The sequence below is a fragment of the Lynx rufus genome, unplaced genomic scaffold (genome assembly GCF_022079265.1).
Source record: "Lynx rufus isolate CCGP_SWC_20201006 ecotype Redwood Valley unplaced genomic scaffold, mLynRuf1.p SCAF_21, whole genome shotgun sequence".
NCBI classification, from domain to species: Eukaryota; Metazoa; Chordata; class Mammalia; order Carnivora; family Felidae; genus Lynx; species Lynx rufus.
The window spans coordinates 9,861,062-9,885,076 of NW_025814836.1; the positions used below are offsets into that span (position 1 = coordinate 9,861,062).

The following is a 24,015-nucleotide window of genomic DNA, read 5'->3' on the forward strand; positions in this document are numbered from 1 at the left end:
CATGCATTCAAAACAGATTACCTCTCTTCATGCCTTCTTTTGGCCAGTTATGTCTGATGGCCCAGGCAACCGAGCTTGAATCACCAGTTCCCTTCCCAAAGTGTGTGACTTCCCCTTCCTGACTACCCTCTCCCCTGTTCTCACTGCCTCCCTCTGAGTCCAGAGCCACATGAGTCCTGACTCAGTCATAAGCTCCCTGAGTCCAGGATCACCCCTTTCCTTTCTGTAGCCCCACAGCCTGATAGGGAGGAAATATCAACTAGTCTTTCTTGATTATCTTCATTCCATATTTGCACAACTGCAGCTATATTCATAGGACTCATCCTCCCCCAGAGTAGAAATCAGAGTGAAATGATTAACACATGAGAAAGAAGGCAGTGCTTCTCTTTCTGCACACAAGCCTTGCAGCTGTGGGTGTGACTGAGTTAGTGCTACTTCGGATAAGCACATCTCTTAACATCGGATGAGAGACGAAATGAAGCACGGAATTATCTCAGCAGGCTTCAGCTGTTGCTTGGGGTGTGGATTTTTCAGAAGGATATTGGGGTCCACACTCCGGAATTCTTCCTCACCTGAAGTTGGAAATCTGTAACGTCAGGACTCCACCCTCTGATCCTCACCTCTGATTGAGACTTCCTGCCCTCTGGGGTCCTTAGTCCCTCCCATCATACTTGTTCTTTGACCTCTGCTTCTTGGGGTTGTCTATTTCCCCCTTCAACCTCACTTCTCTCTTAATTCTTTGTTCTCTACCTTGTCGGGATCTCATGCATAGTCTTATGTAGGATGTTACTATCAGCATACTCAGTGCCTGATTCCAGCACTGCAGTGCAAGCCTTCCCATTTCTGACTGTACCCAGCGCTTGAAACTCCTAATTGCTCTCCAGTCTTCCTGTCTCCTGAAACGGACTCCATACCACTGCCAACCAAGTAGCCACATATGTGCCTGGCCTGGGGGCTCACGGGGCCTTAACATCCAGCCCTCAGCCCACTGGGTAGAAGGGCTGTGTCTGCCCAGAGGCGACGCCATCCTCCTATCTGCAGAAAGACACCATTTGGGCTCACAGAGGACCTGGCTGCCAAGTGGCCTTTGAAAAATATCTGACCATTTTACTCCTTTGCATAATACTGTTCAGTGGATGTCATTAGCTAAAGTGCAAGCTACTTAGCATGGGTCTCACACCCTCCATGACAAAGTCCTACTTGATTCACCAGCCTTTTGATGAGAGTGACCATATGATTTATTGGCCAAACTAGAGCACTTCTGAAAGTAAGGGGGCACTATTAAGAAGCGTGCCAAGGCAATGAACTTAGACTGTGGGGGCACCTGTGTGTAACCATCCCACACCTTGGATTCTTACACTGTAGTAGTACCAAACTGCTGGTCGTGTTCAACGGGAACTGCAATATTTACAAATCAAGATGTTTCGATAGAGTTACTTTGACCACCTTGTGATCAATCTGCGGACATTTTGATTCCTTTCTCTGATTAACTATTAAAAGACGAAATCAAAACATCCTCAAGGTCAATATGTCAAGACTAAAAATTGTTCATAGCTAAAACAATGAGATTAGGACATCTAATTCTGTTTTCTTCTTTGTTTCTGGTTATTTGATCATAGCATTTTTCCCTCCTTAAAACTTCTATTTCCCACTCCCATTTCCTGCCTTTCCCTGGTTTATCTCCACTATTGTTCAGGACATCTCAAGGATCATCTGTTCCAGGGATCTTTCTCTGACACTTCCTGCTGGGCTCAGTGCCCATCATCTTGTTCCAACAACACCCTGTGCCTTTTTTATTGTACCTAAAAAAGATATGTCAAAGTCATCTATATATTCAGGCCTGCCTTGCCCACAAGACTGTAAGGTCCTCAAGGCAAGAATGCTATCTTTTCAATCTTTATATTTTTAGTGCCTAGCACAGTGGTTGACAAATAATAGAATCTCAATAAATATTTGTTGGCATGAACAGATTTGAGCTCCTTATTGTACTATGAAATTAAATATACTTGTTCTTTATTTCCCAAAGAAGTTCTCAGTGTACTAATGTAGATTTATACATACTTGGAGCTTTCATGAGGTTGACCATGGGCATGTTGAAGTTGTAGAGATAGATTACTGTTAAATTATTTTTCATACCATAGAGTCATAGAAGAGGAAGAAACATACCCATGATATCAATGTATGTTGTGCCAAAAGTATGAACAGTGGTATGTTAAACTTCAGTTTGCCATGCCACAGCCAAAAGTGTTCTGAGAGTATCGGCAGAGTAATTCTTGTTTAATGCAATGAACAATCATGAAACCCATTGAATAATAGGATTCCATTTTGCCTTGTCTTCAAAACTCTCTGGCATAGGTATTTTGAGTAATGGTGTTCGATGTTATTTTAATTTTAAGTATTTGCTTTATAAGCCTAACATATTCTTTTTTCCATCTCTCTAGAATGTTTCAGACGTTTAAAGAATGGTTTTGGTTGGAACGGTTCTGGCTTCCTCCAACAATAAAGTGGTCAGATCTTGAAGATCATGATGGACTTGTCTTTGTAAAACCCTCTCATTTGTACATGACAATTCCGTATGCTTTCGTCTTGCTGGTTATCAGACATTTCTTTGAAAAGTAAGTAGTATTTGTGTGTCTTTCCTTCCCATTCCTCTTCTTTGCCCCAACTCTGGAATACTGGAATCTTTGTAAGAACGTTAAATAATCTGTTGTTCAGAGGTGGCCATTAATGGGCTACAGATTTCTGGGGGAGTTCATCAAATAGTATATACACCAAACATTATCTAGAAGCTGAACAAATGAAAATTAGGAGCACAATCTCCTCAAGTGTGTTAGTTTCACAGTGAAGAAAATTGAGGTCAAGAGATGTTAAGGATCATAGGACTTATTAGTGCCAGTGACAACGTGGGGACCCACTTCATCTTCCATGTCGCATGCTGTCTGACAAAGGATAAATGTTCCCAGAAAGTCAGTGCTAGAAGAGTCTGTGTCACTTTAGAATGCCTATAAAATAGCAAAAATGGCTCATTAAAGACCAAACTTAATATTTGCTTTATAGCATAATTTTAAAGGTTTACTGAAAGTTTTAATAAGCAGTCCTTCATTCCAAAGTATAAGGAAATCAAAGAAAAAATATCAATTTGCTTTCTCAGAAAAAGCAAACTTTTCTTTTTCTTTAATTTAATTTAAATAGATACTGCTTCCAACCTTTTTATTAAAACTGTGCTTGTGTTATGATAACAGGAGATAAATGTTCATCTGTAATCTCCATGGCTGTCTCTATTTCAAAAACTGTTATTAGCACATTAACTTTTTTGGAGCAAAAAGAATATTTGAATGTCAAAGTTGGAAAAACTTAAGACAAAACTTGATAAAGATCATTTAGTCCAAGACTAACTGTAATTCAGATCATATGTTTATAACCATTTGCAGGGTCCTTATCTCAAGAGTTAGTTTGACCAACTCTGCTTCATAGACTCTCCAAAAGGTTTTTGTGCAAATAACAACTTTACTTGGGCCAACAATGTGCTATTGCTATCGAGAGGAAGAGGAAGCCCCTGGATACCACTTAAACTTTAGCTGGAAACATTTGCAAATGTTCTTCCTTTTTGACCATTAATTCCACTTTTTACTCACATGTTTGGATTTGTCAAAGAATGCATAAATAAAGTAGGATTTGCCGCTGCACGTCCGATTTAGCAAATTACTTTCTACTACCCTGAACTCCTTGCTTGTCTTGCATAGCATGTGGTGATCTTTGAATTTGGCATCCAGGTCTTCTCCTGATTTGCACTGCTGATTTCCCACTTCTCGGTGGACAGCTCCATTTTTTACATTTTGATCAGGACTAGAACTAGAAAACTCTTTTGGTTGCCAAAGCAGCACAGCTGTGGAGGACCAACTTGCTCTGTCTTAGCCTAGGCTGCTCCAACAATAATCAGGAAGGAATCCAATCCTCTTGTAATTCCTAGGACCATTCTTGCTTCTTCTCAAGGGATTAAGTATAGTCTATGTCATTTTTCCAATCTCCTCATGTAGCTTTAACTCCCAATAATTCACCCTTAGCTTTTTCCATTCACTACAGAAAATGATGTGTTGGCCCACTAGCCTCACATCTCTGTTTGAATGCAATAGAAGTAAGGAAAATCTAACTTGGAAGTGAGATTATGTCTTTTGAAGCATGCATTTATATCTTTTTCAAGGCTTACCATATCATTTGCATTAGATTAAACCACATATGTCATAAATAAAATATTGCTTACACCTTGCATTTGAATAGAAACTTACAGTTTAACAAGTACATAAAATCACAACTGATGTGATCTCAGTCAAGAAAATAAGAAGTGAGTAACCTGGCCAAGATCACAGTTAGTATTCAAGGGGTAGATTTGGGACATGAACTGACATGTTATGACACCAAGTTCAGGGCTGTTGGGTTTTTCTTTTCCCATTATACCAGTACTTCTTGGACTTTCACAGTACAATACTCCTGATGGCAGACAAGAGTTAGTTAGTATCTCTTGAAAATACAGAAAACATAAGCTAGCAAATGTGAAATTTTCTGAACTATCTTAAAAACTCATGTAAATTTGATACTGTTTCAGCATCTCCCACGATGTATTTATCACACGAAACCTTTCTTCTTTGGTCCTAGACTGTGTTTATATTACACGTACTCATTCCATGAAGTGACCAGTAGCTGTGATTTGGCTGGTTCATTTTTATCCCTTAGTGCTAGGCAGGAGCCATTTAAGATCAGAAAGTGATGTCCCTTCCTAGAATAGCAAGAACGGAGAGAGAGAATTGATAAAGAACAAAGAAGTAGATCATTTGAAAGGGACTGACATTTGCTTTGTATTTTGGACTCCTTTTCCTTCTAAGTTTTAGCTTGTGGCATATATGTATGTGCATGTTGTTGTTGCTGACTGGGGTTGGTAGTGGGGAGTCCAGCACAGCACTTTCTAACCAGTTTTTCCAGACTCTTCTATGCATTCCTTTATGTGTCTGAAAAGTGATTTAAAGGGGATCTGAGCCACTCAAATTTAAATACTTGTGGAATAAACACATTGTCTCAAAGTAAATTGTGGTCCCAGAAGGGTCAAGGCAAGGACGGAGGTGGTAAAGTCAAAAGGTAATCTTTTTTCTTTCATTTAATTGTGCCTTGAATACACTCCCCATTTCTACCATTTCTACTGAGCAACATAAGCTCATGATGGTCCAATATGTCCTCATTCTTCAAAGAAGGAAAGGTGGAATGACCCATCTGTAGCCATTTCCAAGAGTTGAAGAAGGATTGTTATTAACTGTCCTAAATTGAAATAGTCTCAAAGTATGTACATTAGACTCAAATGTTATCTGAGACTTACATTGCTCCAGATATTTTGTTCTCTCATATAAACCCCGGCTTGGGGTGCCTGGGTGGCTCGGTCGGTTGAGCGGCCAACTCTGGCTCAGGTCATGAGCTTACAGTCCGTTAGTCTGTGAGTTCGAGCCCCACCTCAGGCTCTGTGCTGACAGCTCAGAGCCTGGAGCCTGACTTGAGTTCTGTGTCTCCCTGTCTCTCTCTGCACCTCCTCCACTCGTACCCTGTCTCTCTCTCTCTCTCTCAAAAATAAATAAACATTAAAAAAATTTTTTTTAATAAATAAAATAAACCCCGGCTTAAACTCTGTTCAAAGAGTCTTTGAATCCTTCGTTAGCAACTGGGAATCGACCATAATTATGCCAGTGGGTTATTGTTTCTGTTTAGGAGAAGTATTCATTTTTTTTTTATGTTTATTTATTTTTGAGAGAGAGAGAGAAAGCAGGGGAGGGGCAGAGAGAGAGGGAGACACAGAATCCAAAGCAGGCTCCAGGCTCTGAGCTGGCAGCACAGAGCCCTACATGGGGCTCCAACTCACAAACTGCAAGGTCATGACCTGAGCCGAAGTTGGACGCTTACTGAGTCACCCGGGTGCCCTGTTGTTAAGGAACAGTATTTAGACTTCACATGCTTAATATCTGCCTAGGGCTGCCTTCCTTTTATTCTATAAAAGAATATTGAAAAAAGGGGAGGGGGATCTCAAATTGCTAGGCTTTTGGCTCCCAGGCAACTGATGAAGTGCCAGATGAAGAGGGGGCTGTCTGGGTGTCTGCATGGGGCCATCTGAAGGCTCAGTTCTGCAATAGTAGCAAACCTGAGAGACTCATTCCTTGGCAATTAACCTAACATTGAACCGTTTACATGGGAGCAGAAGTTCGCATTCTTTTTTCTTCCTCTTGGACATTTTTTTTTATATTCCATATCCATAAAATGAAAGTTCAGGCAAGTTAATCTCTAAGGTATTTCTACAGTTAAGACCTGTCTCCCTTCTCTTTTCAGTTTATCAAATATTTTTATACTCCATTCTTTTCTCCTTTTTCAAAGCAGAGTTTTAAATTAAGTGCCTCTTCATAATTATTTGTACTTACATCAGATGAAGTGATTGATTTTCCAGATTTATTTGAAAAGGAAAGATAATGCTAAAATAGAAAACTATATACTTCCTGTGTTTCATCAAAAATGTTATTTCTGTCCTTGAAACCTGGGCATCTTAAAAAAAACGAGACCATATTTCTCTTTTTTGGTTAAATTAATAATTTTAATACAGGTGGGTTCCTCAGATCAGGAAGTATGCTATGGATATGTATATTCACCCATTGTATATATTTATCCATATACTAATCTCCCACATGACCCTCTAGAGTGGAATGTTACACTTTACTCGGCTTTGAGGTTGGTTGTATTCCTTTACTGCATAAAGCTTTTTTTGGCCCAATTCTGCTTTGCTTTTAAAATTGTTCCTAATTTCTTCATTTCTAACATTTGAAAGAGCATTGAGTGACTCTGACTGAGAACATTACCATATTTAAACATTGTATATTTGTGTTATTCTATTAGTAAAAACAATGAATGTTTCCCTCCCAATAAAACGTTTCAACTCGTAGGTTGGACAAATGAACAAATTCCATTATTTATCCAAAACCTTGTCAAATATGTATTTGAAGACTTTGTTAGTTTCAAGGACATCTTAGTTTTTGTTTGATTTGGACATTTTATGTGAAGGGAAAATTAATCATAGTTCTCAAATCATAGCATTCTCTCTTTGGTCTGTGAAAGACCTCTTGACTGATTGATTTGAATTAACTCTTTTCATTAATTACCTTTCATCCTAGTTTCCTAGTCCCATTCCTGCCCTCTGGGTTCTAATGGATTTGATGGCTTTTTGTTTGTATGACCCAGCAAAACATGTGCATAAACATAAAGTGCATGTTATCGTTGGTTGACATAAACGGTATTGGGATGAGACCTCATTTTCTTTCTTCTTTGTAAAAATGCAGCCTCGTGTTTTATGATCTATCCACATTGCTCTATGTACATGTGGCGCATACTTAGTTTGTTTTTCTATGTCTCTGAAATGTATGGGCCATTTCCAGGAGAATTCAGTCCATTTGGAAGTTGGATTGGCTTATATATTTTATCAAATTGTTTTAGAAAAAAATTTATTCAACTCCCACGGTCATAAAAAAGTGAATTGAAGAGCTAAATGATCATTCATAACCAAAAATTTCTGGCGTTTAATTAAACACAGAAACCTCTAAGTAAGTACTAAAATAGACTGACCTGGCAGAAGATCGAGCCTTTGTTAGAACTGAAGAAAGAATAGGGACATATCGTTATTTTTTAAGATCAGCTTTATTGGGGTATGATTTACATATAATAGAGTTCATCCAAAACTTGATGCCTTTTAACCACTATACAGTCGTGTAACCATCACCACAATTATGACATGGAAGATTTCCATCAGCTTAGAGACTTCCCTGTACCCTGTCTGGTTTATCTTCTCCCTTCCTACTAGCCCCTGGCAATCACTGATATGCTTTCTATCAGCATAATTTGCCTTTTCTATTACTAGAAATGTAATCATGTAGATCATAGTCTTTTGTGTCTGTCTTCTTTCATTGAACATAATGCACTGGAGATTGTTTTCATGTTGTTGTATGTATCAGTGATTCCTTGTCATTGCTGGGTAGTCTTTCAACACTGATACATCACAATTCATTTATCCTTCAACTAATTGTTGGAAATTTGGATTGTTTATAGTTTTTAGCTATTACAAATAAAGGTGCTATGAATATTTGAGTACAAGAATTTATAAGGACACATGTTCTTGTTTCCCTTGGTAAACTGCTAAAGTATTTGCTCTTCAAAAGACATTGTTAATGTATGTCTATACATACATACAATGGATTTTTATTCATTAATAAAAAGGAATAAACTCCAAATATATCCCCAAATACAAATGGACCTCAAAAACATTAAGTTCAGTGAAAGGAGCCAGATATAAGCAATCACATATTATGATTCCATTACATTAAATATCCAAAAAAGACAAAGTTGTAAAGGCAGAAAATAGATTAGTGATTTCCTGGGGCAGGGGTGAGAGGGAACAAGATTAACAGTAAATATGCATAAGGGATTAGATCGGGACAATGAAAATCTTCTAAAGCTGATTTGTGGTGATGATTCTAAACTTGGTAAATTTACTTTAAAAAACACTGAATAGTATATTTGGAAAAGGTGAATTATATGATATGCAAAAATGCCTTAATGCTTATTATTTTTTTAATGTTTATTTATTTTTGAGAGCCAGAGTGTGAGTGGGGGAGGGGCAGAGAGAGAGAGACAGACAGACAGACAGACAGACAGAATCTGAAGCAGGCTCCAGGCTCTGAGCTGTCAGCACAGAGCCCAAAGTGGGGCTCAAACTCATGAACCCTGAGCCGAAGTTGGATGCTCAACCGACTGAGCCACCCAAGGACCCCGCCTTTGTGGTTATTTTTAAAAATGTAAATAGAATGAAAAGACAAGCCACAGCCTGGGAGAAAATATATGCAAAACATGTATCTAATGAGGGACTAAAATTCAGAATATATAAAGAACTCTTATAATTAAATAATAATAAACAAAAAAATTACTTGATTTTTAAAATGGCAGAAGGCTTGAATAGATAATTCACCAAGGATATACAAATGGCAAGTAAACACATGAAAAGGTGTCCAATATCCTTAGTCATTAGCAAATGCAAATTAAAACCACTACACCCTGGAAATTAACAAAAATGTCAAAGTTCCTCTAAAAATTCTGTCTTCCCTAAAGGCAATCAGAAAACTAGCAAAATTGTCAAAATAAACTTTTCCGAATTCATAATTAACAATCCAGGGATTGTTATTTAAGAAAAACAACTGACTCTTGGAAGGAATAGCAAGCTTTGTGGCATATTAACTTCCCTATTTCTATCCTTCCTTTCCACCTCTGTGATAGCCTTGAAAAACCAACAACCTGTAATTTCAGTGGAAACCATCACCTTGGCAGCCATTGAAGGGAGCAGAAGAGAGTTAGAGCTCCTTCAAAGCATAATTACCAGAGAATTATCCTTACCTGACCTGTCTTGTGGTTGCCTAGAATACAGTACTTATAAGGCTGTTGTACTGGATCTGACTCAGAAAAGTCTTTCCTTGAGGGTGCTTGTCTAAAACAAGTAGAGGCAATAGTTTAACTTTGAAACTGCCTGAGGTAGTAGATAACAATTGGGACAAACAATAGATTAAGCAAAATACTTAAAAAGGAAAACTGGAAAGGTTCCTGGGTGGCTCAGTTGGTTAAACATCCAACTCTTGATTTCAGCTCAGGTCAGGACATCCCAGTTATGAGATTGAACCCCACAATGGGGTTCCCACTGACTGTGGAGGTACTTAAGATTCTGTCTCTTTCCCTCTCCCTCTCCCTCTGCCTCTCCCCTCCCCCCCCATCAAAAATAAAATAAAAAATAAAATAAAATGAAATAAAATAAAATAAAATAAAATAAAATAAAATAAAATAAAATAAAATGGAAAATGAGATGTCCATAGAGGGCTTTGAAAAGATCGGACATATTCTTGGAAATCAGAAGGCCACTTGAAGTTGTAGAGCTTTGAGTATGCCCAGGGCTATCCATGTGCCCAGGAAAGATCTGAGAAGGCCCTTAGCTCTCACCTCTGGATGATCTTGAGGCTCTGTGCAAAGAGAAAGTGAAGGCTAAGGCAAAGTTGGCAACTGCCTAGCTGAGTGCTGAAGGTGTGTCCCAAAATGTATGCAGAGCTCCTTGGCAAAGACTGAGAGAATTATTGGTTCCAGGCATTTAAGGAAATCTATGTCCAATCATGAAATGATACCTAAACTAATCCAATAGAGACTCCACTGCCCAAACATGACGAAGAATACAGACTTCACAGATCAGTTCAAAAGAGGAACTAAGTAAACAAATGGACAATGATAACAAACAGCAAAACAAACAAACTCTGAGGAGAGGGACAATTTTGTTTCTAGAATTGACACATCATATTATTTAACATGTCTGATTGTCAACAAAACTTATAAGGCATGTAAAGAAACAAGGAAGAATGGTTCATGCACAGGAAAAAAATAGTAATCAGTAGAAAGTGTCCCCTACAAAGCCTAGATGTTGGACTTACTAGACAAAAACTCTAAATCAGCTATTTTAAATATGTTCAAAGAACTAGAGAAAACCATGCTTGAGAACTAAAGGAGGGAATGAGAACAATGTCCCACCAAATCAAGAATATCAATAAAAAGATTATAGTTAGAAATTATAAAAGAAATAAGAAATTTTGGAGTTGAAAAGTACAATAACTCATGAAAAACTCACTAGAGGAGTCCAACTGCATATTTGAGCAGGTAGAAGAGTCATCAGTCTGAGTAAGAGAAAGGAAATAAAAGAATGAAAGAAAATGAAGAACCTTGGAGAGATGTGGGATACCAGGAAGCATAACGACATATGCATAATGGAAGTTCCAGAAGAAGGGGAGAAAATGAATAGGATAGAAAATATTTGAGGAAATATGGCCCAAAATTTCCCCAAATTTGATGACAAACATTAATATACACATCCAAGAGGCTAAACAAATTCCAGGTAGGGTAAATTTAAAGAGATCAGCAGCTAGATACATCACAGTCAAAAGACAAAGACGATGAATCTTGAAAGCTCGAGAGGAGCATCTATCATATACAAGAGATCTTCAATAAAATTAAGAGTCGGTGTCTTATCAGCAACCATAGAAGCCAAAGGCAGTTGGAAGACATATAAAAAGTGCTGAAATGAAAAAAAAAAGATACTATCAACTGAACAAGCTATCTTTCAAGGTGGAAGAAATATTAAGACATTCTCTGATGAACAAAAACTGGAAGAATTTGTTGCTTCCAGAGCCATCCTACAAGATATATTAAAGGAAATCCTTCAGACTGAAATTAGAGGACAGAAGACAGTAACTTGAATCCACAGGAATAAATAAAAAGCACTTCCAGTAAAGTCACCTACATAAGAAATAAAAAGGGGGCGCCTTAGTGGCCTAGTTCGTTAAGTGTGCAACTCTTGATTTCGTTTCAGGTCATGATCTCACTGTTCCATGAGTTTGAACTCTTCATTGGGCTCTATGCTGACAGTGTGGAGCCTGCTTGGGATTCTCTCTCTCCTGTCCCTCTGCCCCTCCCTGCCCTCAAAATAAATAAATAAACTTAAAAAAAAAAAAAGAAATAAAAAGAAAGTATACACACAGTTTTAATTTATAACACATTTTCCTCCTATCTGATTTAAAAGACAACTGCATAAAACTGAAATCATGAATCTGTGTTGATTAGCATATAATTTATAAATGTATGATTTATATGATAATAACAGCACAGAGAGGGGAGGTAATGAAGCTTTTGTATATTGCTAAAATTATTTTGGTATTAATCTGAACTATGATGTTATAAATGAAAATGCCAATTGTAATCCCTAGGTTAACCACTAGGAAAAATATTTTAAAAGAAGAATATTTTAAGGAAGAGAGAATTAAAAAGATACACTTAAATATCTAACACAAAAGGAGATAGCTTATGGAAGAATAGAGAAATAACAGACATAAGATATATAGAAAACAAATAACAAAATAACAGACCTAAATCCTGTTTTATCAGTAATTAAATATAATTTGCATTAATGTAAATACTTAAGTATTTAATGTAATTAAATACTCCAACTAAAAGGCATAGATAGGAGAGATGGATAGAAATACATGATCCAACTATATGCTTTCTAGAAGAAATACACTTGAGGTTCAAGGACATAAATAGGTTGAAAGTAAAAGTATGGAAAAAGTAAGCAAACAGTAACCAAAAGAGAACTGGAGTGGCTGTACTAATATCAGACAATTTAGACTTTCATAGATTTTTAAATTGTTACGGAGACAAGGACATTTTATAATGTAAAAGGGTAAATATATCAAGATGATATAATAATTATAAACATATATGCACCTAACAACAAAGTTGTGAAATACATGAAGCAAAAACTGACAGAATTGAAGGGAGGAATAGGCAACAAATAGCTGTGAATGTCTATATCTCACTTTTTAAAATATTTATTTATTTCTTTATTTAGAGACAGCGCAAAGTGGGGGAGGGGCAAAAAGAGAGGGGGACAGAGGATCTAAAGCAGGTTCTATGCTGACAGCAGAGAGCCCAGTATGGGACTTGAACCCACAAACTGTGAGATTATGACCTGACTGGAAGTCCAACCCTTAACCGGCTAAGCCACTCAGGTGCTCCTATATCTCACTTTTAATAATGCATAGAATTAGGGGAGAGATTAAAAAGGAAATAGAAGACTTGATCAGCACTATAAACCAACTTGATCAACACTACAGACATCTGTAGAACATAGCACCCAATAACAGTGGAAGACACATTCTTCTCATGTGCACAAGGAGCATTCTCTAGGATAAACCATATGTTAGGCCATAAAACAAGTCTCAATAATGTAAAAAAATGGAAATCATACCAAGTATGTTTTCCAATCACAATGAAATGAAATTAGAAGTCAGTAGCAGAAAGAAATTGGGAAATGAGCAAATATGTGGCAATTGAACAGCATACTTCTAAATAACCAATGAGTTAAAGGAGGAATCATGGTAAATTAGAAAATACTTTGAGATGAATGACAAAGAGAACATAATATCAAAACTTATGAGATGCAGCAAAAAACAATGAGCAGAAGGAAATTTATAGCTGTGAACACCTATATTAAAAAAGAAGGAAGATCTCAAATCAGTAATCTGACCTTCTACCTTAATAAACTAGGAAAGGGACCCCTGGGTGACTCAAGTCATGGCCTCAAAGATCATGAGATTGAGCCTCACATCAGTGTCCTTGCTGTTTTTGGGATTCTTCCTCTCCCTCTGTCTTTGCCCCTCCCCTGCTCACACTCACGCTCGCTCTCTCTCTCTCTCTCTCTCTGTCTCTCAAAATAAATAAAATAAACATTAAAAAAAAAGAAGATGCTAGAAAAAAAAGAGCAAACTAAACTTATAGCAAGCAGAAGTTAGGAAATAATAAGGATTAGATTGGAAAGTCAGTGAAAACCAGTACACACCCAGTAGAATTGTTGAGATTGAAAAGACTGGCAATACCAAGTGTTGGCAGGGATATGGAGTAACTGGAACTCTGGCACTTTACTGGCAGGAATGCAGTGTGGTACAGCCATCTTGGAAAACGGTTTGCCAGTTTCTTATAAAGTTAAGTGTATACTTGTCCTATCAATTCCACTCTGAGATATTTACCCAAGAATCAGGCTATTTTTCTCATAAATTGGAACTTCAGGTAAGAACACAGTAATTCTTTTTTTTTTTATTTTTTTTAACGTTTATTTATTTTTGAGACAGAGAGAGACAGAGCATGAATGGGGGAGGGTCAGAGAGAGGGAGACACAGAATCTGAAACAGGCTCCAGGCTCTGAGCTGTCAGCCCAGAGCCTGACGCGGGGCTCGAACTCATGGACCGCGAGATCATGACCTGAGCCGAAGTCGGCCGCTTAACCGACTGAGCCACCCAGGCGCCCCTAGAACACAGTAACTCTTTAAGAGAATATCACCAAATAAAACTTTTCAGAACTGCACCTGGGTGGCTCAGTTGGTTAAGCATTCGACTCTTGGTTTCAGCTCGGACCATGATCTCATGGTTCATGAGTTCAAGCCCCACACTGGACTCAGAGCTGATGGCGCAGAGACTGCTTGGGAATCTCCCTCTCCCTCTTTCTCTGCCCTTCCCCTGCTCGTGCTCTCTCTGTCTCTCAAAATAAATAAATAAACTTAAAAATATAATAAAATTATTCATTTTAATCCCTAGGAGTCTTAAAACGAAACTCTAAGTGAAATGGCTTATCCTAATTCCTGGATCTTATAAATAAATATATTTGGGTTTACATAAAGTAGATTTGAGAACAGCATGCAACTTATTTTTTTAAGTTATTGCTTGTATAAGAGGGTCTCAAAATTTGCTCTCCTTGAACTTCTTTGTCAGCCAGAGGTTGGTTGTAGATAGCCCAAGAACAACATGACCCAATGACTGATCCTTCATTTGGAACCTAAAGTTACAGCTTGAGTTTTCTGGTGTCATTGTGGGTTCATTCTCAGATTTTGGACTTACTTTCTTTCATATTTTGTAGGTTTATTGCCATGCCTCTAGCAAAAGCATTTGGCATTAAAGAGGAAGTTAGAAAGAAGATTATACCAAATACCATCTTAGAGAATTTTTTCAAATGTTCCACAAGGCAACCATCTCAAGTAAGTACAAAGTCTTTGTTTTGGGATTAAAAAAAAAAAAAAAAAAAACTCCTTTCTTAATGTTTCCGTCACCAGTGGTTTACCTCATCTGTACAAGATATCTGTTCCAGTTAACCATTAAATGATTTGATTCATTTGGATTTTTTTCCCTCTATTGAGGGCATATGTTATATGTTTGGAATGCATTCCAGACATAATATAAAATGACAAGTAAATATTATAATATAAAATAACCAATGTTCGTAGCTGAACTATTGTGTTCAACTACAGTGTTTAACAATCAATGCCATAATTTAGGTATAAAGATCAAAATTAAATTTTGGAGGGTAGATATGCCAAGTATACTAATATATACACAAAGTACAAAATATACTTATACAAAAGTATACTAATCATAAAAGACCGTTGTTAAGGCAGAGTAGCTCCTATCTGAGACTTCTGATGATTGTGGCACCATTGATATACATTGCACACATTTTTAAAGTCTTCACTGGGATGGCTTTTATGAGAAGGGGCACTTTATTTTATCCAAGGCCTCAACACATTCAAAAATGTGCTGTGCTCCTACGATGCCCCAGAGATAGAATTTTTAGGAAAGTCAGAATTCTATTCACAATACAAGGTGCACTTAAATGAAATGTTGTAGTGCACTGCTTGTGTGCATAACATTTAAAAAAAAGGTTTTGATGTAATGGCTGTAAAAAAGATAGTGTCTAGGCAAGTCTAGTTTCATTTTCCCACCATAGTTAAAATGAGAGATGGAATACAAACTGTTTCAAAAGTGGCACACCCTCTATGATGACTACAGACAGCAATCACAGTAATTTTGGAAGTCGAGAGTGTATGCTAACACAGTTTAGAATAGATAGATTTTTTTACAGTTTATTTATTTTGAGAGAGAGAGAGAGAGAGAGAGAGAACAGGTGAGGAGCAGAGAGAGAATCCCAAGCCAGCTCTGCAGTACGGAGCCTGATGCAGGGCTCGAACCCACGGACCGTGAGATCATGACCTGAGCTGAAGTCAAGAGTCGGTCAATTAACCGAGTGAGCCACCCAGGCGCCCCTAGGATAGGTAGATTTTTAAGGGTGCTGAACTTTATTTGCTGAATTCAGTTGTTTCATGATAACTGTTTCTATTGTTGGTCTGGTGGGCTCCCTGCCCAAAGAAGGCATGTGGAAGTCTGAGCACAAAGCATGAGGCATCATGTCCAGAATAGTTCACAGCTAGCCAGCACTGTCTGTAACTCATTCTGCCCTCAGCTTCTGTCCTGGAATTCTTTTTTTTTTCTAAAATGAGGACAGTCTGACAAGCCATTTCCACGTGTTCTTTATTTCCACCTGCTGTAAATGACTGCTGTTGTTTAATTCAGTACTGTTGTTACTACTGGTGATGATAGTGCCCACACATCATTTCACATTTCTTGAAATGTGTTTATGAGAAATTGGGACTCTTTCAGAGAGTCCCTATTATTTTTTTCTCTTTCTGTTTGAGGACAATGAACTTGGGTAATACCTTATATAACACATAAGGAACTGTGCTATGCTACCCATCACTTGCTATATTCGTTATAGCAAAACCTTCAGGTCAGCTTTTAGGAAATTTAAAATTATGTAGAAAATTTTATCTTTATCAAGTCTCCCTGCTGTAAAGAGAAAAGAGCCATGTGACAGTTGAAGAAGTACTAACATAACATCTTGCACAATTTTCTGTGCATTGGAGGTATTGTTTTATATATCAATAAGAAAATACTTCTAGAGAGTTTTGTTTGCAAGAGGATTCTATCCCAATAATATTAGAGTGTATGAAGCCAGTATTGTCAAGACTGACATTCAACCAGATTCATCTGTGCTGTAAAACAGAAAATAAATTGCTTCAAATCATGTTCGAGTGCTATTTCTAGATGCAATTTATTAAGCAGATATCTGTAGAAATGATGGGATAATAAAATTGAGTTGTTCCCAGATTTGAGAAGATTCCAGTATGAGAGCAGGGACTTTCTTTTGCTCACTGCCGAATGTCCAACATCTAGAATGGTGCCTGGCACTTGTGAATAGAGGCCCACTAAATATTTTCGAATGACTGAATATATAAAACTTTTATAACAGTCAAACTAGACCCAGAACTCTTTCAGTCTACAAGCAAATAGGATATAGTGCTGCAGCATAGCAGTATATGTCCTACTGTGGACCAACCAACAGCATTTGAAGCATGTCCTCTGTTTCGAGGAATCAATTCTTGCTTGCAAAGTATTTCAGAAGTAAAGGAATGCTTTTTCTTAAATGATTTTCAGCCCATGGTGTCCTTTCTGGGTTCAGCCATAATCTCTGGCACTGATGTAGCACAGGATAGTTTGCACAGCACGTTTTCCCTCAGGAGCCTCCAAATCCTGTAACCATCCCCATGAGGTGATACAGGAAGCAAGCACTTATGCTGTTAGCACCCCATTTCCACAGGGGGTCAGAAGAAGTGCTCCAGGCTACCCAGCGATGAAGTAGCAGAACTGGGTCCTCTGCTTTCAGTTCCCTGTCATATTTTGTTATGGAAATTCTGTGAGGGAGTTTGATGCACATGGGGCTCGTGGGTTAGGGAATCTAGACTTCCAGAGTTGTCCAGCACGAGGTCCTCGCTGTGAGAGCAGAGGGATTGGACAAAAAGGCCAAAGATGTCCATCTCCAGATGTGTTCCTACGCCTCCATTCAGTTCGCACCGCAAGAGGGGGACTTAACAGTGCAAATGTCCGGTCACCCCCAAGATAGATCCCCAACAAAGCCCCCCTTGATGTGAGCCTAGCCACATTTTCCCTCCTTTCCTCTTCCTATGTTTCTACCCAGCCAGACTTCTTTCTGTTCCTCAGGCATTCCCTGTGCATCCACACTCTCATCTCCAGACGACCTCACGTGCTGGACCCTCTGCCGGGACACTTCCCTTCTTTATCCTCTCCTTCTCAGGGCATTTTTCAGGGTCCAGCGTATGTGTGACTTCCAGGAACTGCTTACACAGAGTTAGGTCCCATGGTATCCTAATCTTCCCCTGTCTTAGCACTCTTGGTATTTGATTGGAATTCTTTTATTTTCTTACTTCCTCACCAGACAGACTGTACCCTGTGAAAGGGAGGCCCACATCAGGGTTGCTCATTTGGACCTCCAAAGACTGGCACAAGGCCTGCAAGAAGTAGACACCAATCAATGGTTTTGCCAACTCAGTCTCCTCAAGAGCACAAAAGCAAAACAACAACAAAACAACAGCAGGTGAACCCTTGGCCTATAAAAAGAATAGGTATTAGATAGGGCAGTTTACCAGAGTATAATATGGGCTATATCCTGTTTTTGTTTTGTCTTGTTTTCCTTCTTGCAGATTAAATCACAGGTAGCAATTTAGTAGGGACACAGAAGCTGCAATTAGTCTTTTGCCAGTCTTTAGCGTGAGAGCTTCGTTTTGAATTTTATCTACTGTTACCTTGTGCGACTGAACAATTATGTGAATTATGCACAACAACATAGCAGAAACTGTATGACTGAACACAGACTATTGGGTGTCCTGCCACTGGGGAGGCTTTGTTCGGCCCTTGCAGTGTTGATCCACAATTGGTTTTTTTGTTGGGTTTTTTTGTTTGTTTTTTGTTTTTTTTTTTTTAATGTTTATTCATTTTTTGAGAGACAGAGAGCCCAAACCAAGTGGGGGAGGAACAGAGAGAGGGGGAGACACAGAATCCGAAGCAGGCTCCAGGCTCTGAGCTGTCAGCACAGATGCGGGGCTCAAACCCATGAACTGCGAGATCATGACCTGAGCTGAAGTCAGATGCTTAACCGACTGAGCCACCCAGACACCCCCAAAATTGGTTTTAAATTTATTTTGATAGGCACCTGGTGGCTCAGTCGGTTAAGCATCTGACTCTTGGTTTGGGCTCAGGTCATGATCTCACGGTTCGTGAATTCAAGCCCCGCGTCAGACTCTGCACTGACAGTGCAGTCTGCTTGGGATTCTCTCTCTCTCCCTCTTGTTGTGGCCCTTCCCTGCTTGCACACCCGCGCTCTCTCTCTCGCTCTCTCTCTCTCTCTCTCTCAAAATAAATAAATAAAAATAAAAAAGAAATTTACTTTGAGGTATTAGTCATCAACATTAAAATCCCTGGTGATTTCACATAAAAGCTCTGTGTGTACACTTGGACTCTGGGAACCATCAGCCAGGGCTTGTTCACGGCCGCACTCTTGGGGGAGGGCACGTGCTTTTCTGTCCACCGCATCTGTAGCTCCTGCTTGTTTCCTCCACACTGAAGCTGAGGGCCAGTATGAAATTTTATTTTTTTCTAGTGACGAGAAAATGGAAATATTTCTTGTACTGGTGTTGGAAAATGAAAGATCAAGAGAGCAGGTGTTTCAGAAAATTACAGAGCTAATTTCTCCGTGCTGGCTGAAAGAACTGTGGGTTTAATGTATAAAACCTGCCTGTGTGAAAAGAATACAACTTCCAATCCCACCACGAAACAGACCTGGTCCACTCAATCATGTTTGTTTCTTGTCTGGCCCAAGGAGAACTTCGAGTTTATGACCTTTGGGCTAATCGATCATCCATATTATTTCCAGATTTAAATAATAATTTCTGCCTCCCAGAAGAGAAGCCATCATCACTATTATATTCTGCAATCTTTACTTTTTTTTATGATTGGTATTATTTTGGATTCATTTGAAATAGGCTTTACATCTGATTAAATGTGAAAGTGATGGCCAACACCTGTTTGTGTCTTTCCTGTATTATCTTTTGGAGCCATCAGAAAGATCGTGTGAAAGAACAGAAAGTGCATTAGCCTAAGTTCTTGTCCTTGCTTTCCTATTAACTTTAGGTCTTAGAAAACTTACTAACACCCTTGGTGTTCCAGCTTCTCATAGGAAAGATGAGGCAGTTGGATCTGATCAACATCTAAGCTATGCTTCTCTACCTGGTACCTGGGAAGCCCTCGATAAAACTTAGCTGATTGAGTGAGCTCACATCTGCAGCTTGAATGTATGGGTTGCTGCCAACTTACAGAGAATTGATCGTTTTTAGTAACTCAGAGTGCTGGGACACTAACAGCCTTTTTTTTTTTTTTTTTTTTTTTTTTTTTTTTTGCTGTGTATGTGTGTGCGTGATTCCATAAGCAAAAGAGGCAAATTCACTGGCCCAAGATCTAACACACAGTCTCTCTCCTCTCCAGTGCACAAGCTCTTGTAACCCAGTTGCACTGTCTCTTGACTGCTGGCCAATATGACTGCTCTTTATCACTTGTTCATTCATTTTATCGCCTTTCAGGCTGATATTTATGGACTGGCGAAGAAGTGTAACTTGACAGAGCGCCAGGTGGAAAGATGGTTTAGGAGTCGGCGGAATCAAGAGAGGCCTTGCAGGATGAAAAGATTCCAAGAAGCTTGGTAAGTAGGACAGTTCAAGCTTTTGAAATGTCATGATTTTACATGGAGCAGGATGGTCATTTCAGAAAGAACACTGAAGTTGGAGCAGAAGAAGGGTTCAAACCCAGCTCTGTCACTGACCAGTTGGGTGTTTTAGGCTAGTCACCCATTGACCTTCTCTGCTTCAGTTTCCTTCTCCATGAAATGGGGCATGCTATGAGCTCTCTGAAATGAATAGGACATATTATGTATTCACCTTGAAGTCCAGAAAAATAATACAAATGTCTTAACTGGTGTTTATTTTTTCTAGGGTAGAGGTTGGCCCTGCTTCACAAGACTTTATCACCTGTTTCCAAGCACATTCCAATTATTATATCACATTATAAGAGCAGAAAATGAGACAGTGTCTGTTTCTCTGTCTCGCTTGGCTCCTCCCGCCCCCAGCCCCTCCACCCCTTACCTGTGGACTGGATGGCCAATTCCTCTGGGTTTCCCAGTTGGTTTTAGCAGAGGAGTCAGGGTAGGCTAGGGTATCAAGTAAGATTTTTCAGAGCTGGCTACTTTGAATATGCTCTGCAGGCAGTGAGGCTGCATTGCACTTATTTTTGGTTTAATTTGGGCTCTGTGTTTTTTTTTTCCCCCTCCTGTAGAATTTTGTTGTACTCTGGGTTACTCCCTTGGTGGCAGAAATTGATACCTGTGTGAAAAAGGAAGACTAGGTCATCACTCTTACTCTTTTCCTCCTCTTTTGTTTTCCTTTTTTCTTTTTCTTGAGAGAGAGAGAGTGCATGAGTGGGGGAGAGGGGCAGGGAAGAGAGAGAGAGAGAGAGAGAGAGAGAGAGAGAGAGAGAGAGTTTCAAGCAGGCCCCATGACCAGTGCAAAGCCCAATGTAGGGGCCTGATCCCACGACCCTGGGATCATAACCTGAGCCGATATCAAGAGTCAGATGCTTGGGCACCTGGGTGGTTCAGTCGGTTAAGCATCCAACTCTTGGTTTCAGCTCAGGTCATGATCTCATGGCTCATGAGCTCGAGTCCCACATCAGGCTCTGGTCTGGTGGTGCAGAGCCTGCTTCGGATTCTCTCTTCCTCCCCCACTCACTCTGTCTCTGTCTTTCTCAAAATAAATAAATAAACTTTAAAAAAAAGAGAGAGAGATGCTCAACTGACTGAGCCACCTAGGCACCCCCTTTTCCTCTGCTTTGCATCCAGACAAATGCTCATTTATTGGGTTGTGTTTGATTCCACATTGTATACACTAATAGCATCCCTTCCTTCTCCCTCTTTCTTACAGTTCTCTCATTGCCAGCGATTTTCACCAGATATATTTTTTTATTTTAATGGTGAGGTGAATAGCAACCTGATGTAAGAGTGTCAAATAAATAGAGTCTGAGGCTAAGCTTTAATGGCTTCCTTCAGTTTACCTGGATATTCCTGACTGATGTGATCCGGCTGTGATGCTGATCGTGTGTAGGAGTACAGCCCACGTCTTCAGGGTGTCTCAAAACAGTCATTTCTCATCACTGGCTTCCAATGGAAGTTCAATGTGAATGTCCTGGTTTGTTTTCTTTTCTTTTTTCTTAAGTGTTTATTTATTTTTGAGAGAGAGAGAGAGAGAGAGAGAGAGAATGAACGGGGGAGGGGCAGAGAGAGGGGGAGACACAGAATCCAAAGCAGTTTCCAGGCTCTGAGCTGTCAGCATAGAGCCCAATGCAGGGCTTGAACTCACAAACCGTGAGATCATGATCTGAGCTGAAGTCAGACACTTAACTGACTGAGCCACCCAGGCACCCCTCCTGGTTTGTCTTCTAACTAGCTCTTTGATTTTTAGCTCTTGAGAGATTAATATTGTTGCCACTGATGTCAGCTTGGCATGACAGAATCTCTTTAAACCATTAGTGCAAAACACTAAAAAGTCTCATATTACATATTACATCTTCCTGTTTGCCTACTGTCATTCATTAATTTTTTTCTAGCAAATGATTCTTATCTTAAATAAAGTCCCCAGGCAGGAATTAATTGTCTACTCCTGAGCTGGATCATGCGCCCCTGAAAGTCTGTGGTAATTTCTTATACATTACAGTGCCTTACAACTTAAATTTTTTTTTAATGTTTATTTATTTTTGAGACAGAGAGACAGAGAACGTGAGCAGGGGATGGGGAGAGAGAGAGGGAAACACAGAATCCGAAGCAGTCTCCAGGCTCTGAGCTTCCAGGACAGAGCCCCACGTGGGGCTTGAACTCATGAACTGTGAGATCATGACCAGAGTCGAAGTTGGAGGCTTAACTGACTGAGCCACCCAGCTCCCCAACAGTGCTGACTTACAGTTTATAAATAATGTTTCAGCCTCCCACCAATGGTGTGAAACAATCAGGAAAGGTGGAGCTAGCTCTGTGTAAGAAATGAAAATTTTTTCAACTTACACAGCGCCTTATGTCAATGAAATCTCAATAAAAATGGAGAGGGAAAAAAAAGAAATGAGAAACTACAGGTCCATCTTCTTAAAGGAACTTGCTTGAGATAACCTAGCTGTTGGCCGGGCTACTGCACTCATATCTTCTGACTCCTTTTGTGGTACTCTTTCTGCTCCATGGTACTGCCCCTTGACACCTAATGCTCACCTCTTAGCAAGGAGAAACCCACCATATCAGCTAACTGGTTGGGTCAACAAGGCCTAACACTTGGGAATCTGGCTGTCAATTAGCCTGCTGAAAGTCAGCCTAATAATTCAGGCCATGGAAGGGAATTTCAAATTGTCAACTATTCATCAGTCAGGCAAAGGAGAGGGTTATGTTGACTGTCTTCTCTGTATGCGGCACTCTCCCACATTGGGTGGAGTTCTAGATTTTAGGAGGGAAATAAAAGTGGAAGGCCTGGTCACTCGCCTTACACAGCTAATCAGGGAGACAAGACTATCGCTTAGGAAACCACAACATCCATCCAGTGATTCCACCCCGATGGTGCATGAGCCTGTATACCTGTAGTTCACGGTCATGTTTAGATGCATTGTGGGCATTCAGAGGAGATGGTGTCAGTAAGCCTGGATACGATAGAGAAAGGGAGGTCAGACCAAGAGGAATGAGTTGGGATTTCCATGAGAAAAGAAATCGGGATTGGAGAGTAGCATGTTTCAAGTAAGGCAAAGACACAAAGCAGGAAATTCTACAATGTGTTCAGGAAGTAGGAGAGGGCCAACAAATAAAATTTAAGCTTTACCTTCTTCTTTAGAAATGTCACAAATTTCCTCTAAGTCAGAACACTGCTATTATAGACTAAATAAATAGACGAAAGCAAAATGCCAAGCTATTTAATTACACTTTATTGCACCAGCTATGGGATGTGCTATGGGAATCATAGGAAGAGATACTTAGCCCCAGGCATTTTGGAAATCTCAGGAAATTTATTTCCCAACACCAAGCTTTTACAAATTATTCTCCAACAGGCAGAAACTCCTCTATAATATCAGGATGAACACCTTAAGTTTACTGTATTGTTTCCTTGGTTACTTTCTTTTTTTTTTTTTATTGAGGTATAGTTGACATATAATATTAGATTAGTTTCAGCTGTACAACATGGCGATTTGACATTTATATACATTCCAAAGTGATCACAACAATAAATCTAGCAACCATCTGCCACCATATAAAGTTGTTACAGTATTATTAACTACATTCCCTATGCTGCACATTGCATCCCCGAGTTTTACACACTTAATAACTGGTAGTTTGTACCTTTTAATCTCCTTCCTTTATTTCACCCATTCCCCTATACCCTCCCCTCTGGCAGACACCAGATTGTTGTCTGTATCTGTAAGTCTGTTTCTGTTTTGTTTTATTTGTTTATTTGCTGTGGGTTGTTTTTTTTTTTGATCCTACATCTAAGTGAAATCATATGGTATTTGTCTTTCTCTGTATGACTTATTTCACTTAGTATAATACCTTCTAGGTCCATC

The 24,015-nt window shown here is 39.2% G+C and overlaps 1 protein-coding gene across 1 annotated transcript in view; it reads left to right on the forward strand.

Annotated features, from left to right (window-relative positions):
• Positions 1-2,442: 2,442 nt before the first annotated feature.
• The window catches only part of CERS3 (ceramide synthase 3), a 79,004-nt gene continuing 57,431 nt past the window's right edge, over positions 2,443-24,015 (forward strand). Inside the window, exons 1-3 of the mRNA XM_047086855.1 lie at positions 2,443-2,615; positions 14,561-14,678; positions 19,965-20,083. Of these exons, the coding sequence (XP_046942811.1) occupies positions 2,443-2,615; positions 14,561-14,678; positions 19,965-20,083 (410 nt within the window). The remainder of the gene's footprint in view (positions 2,616-14,560; positions 14,679-19,964; positions 20,084-24,015) is intronic.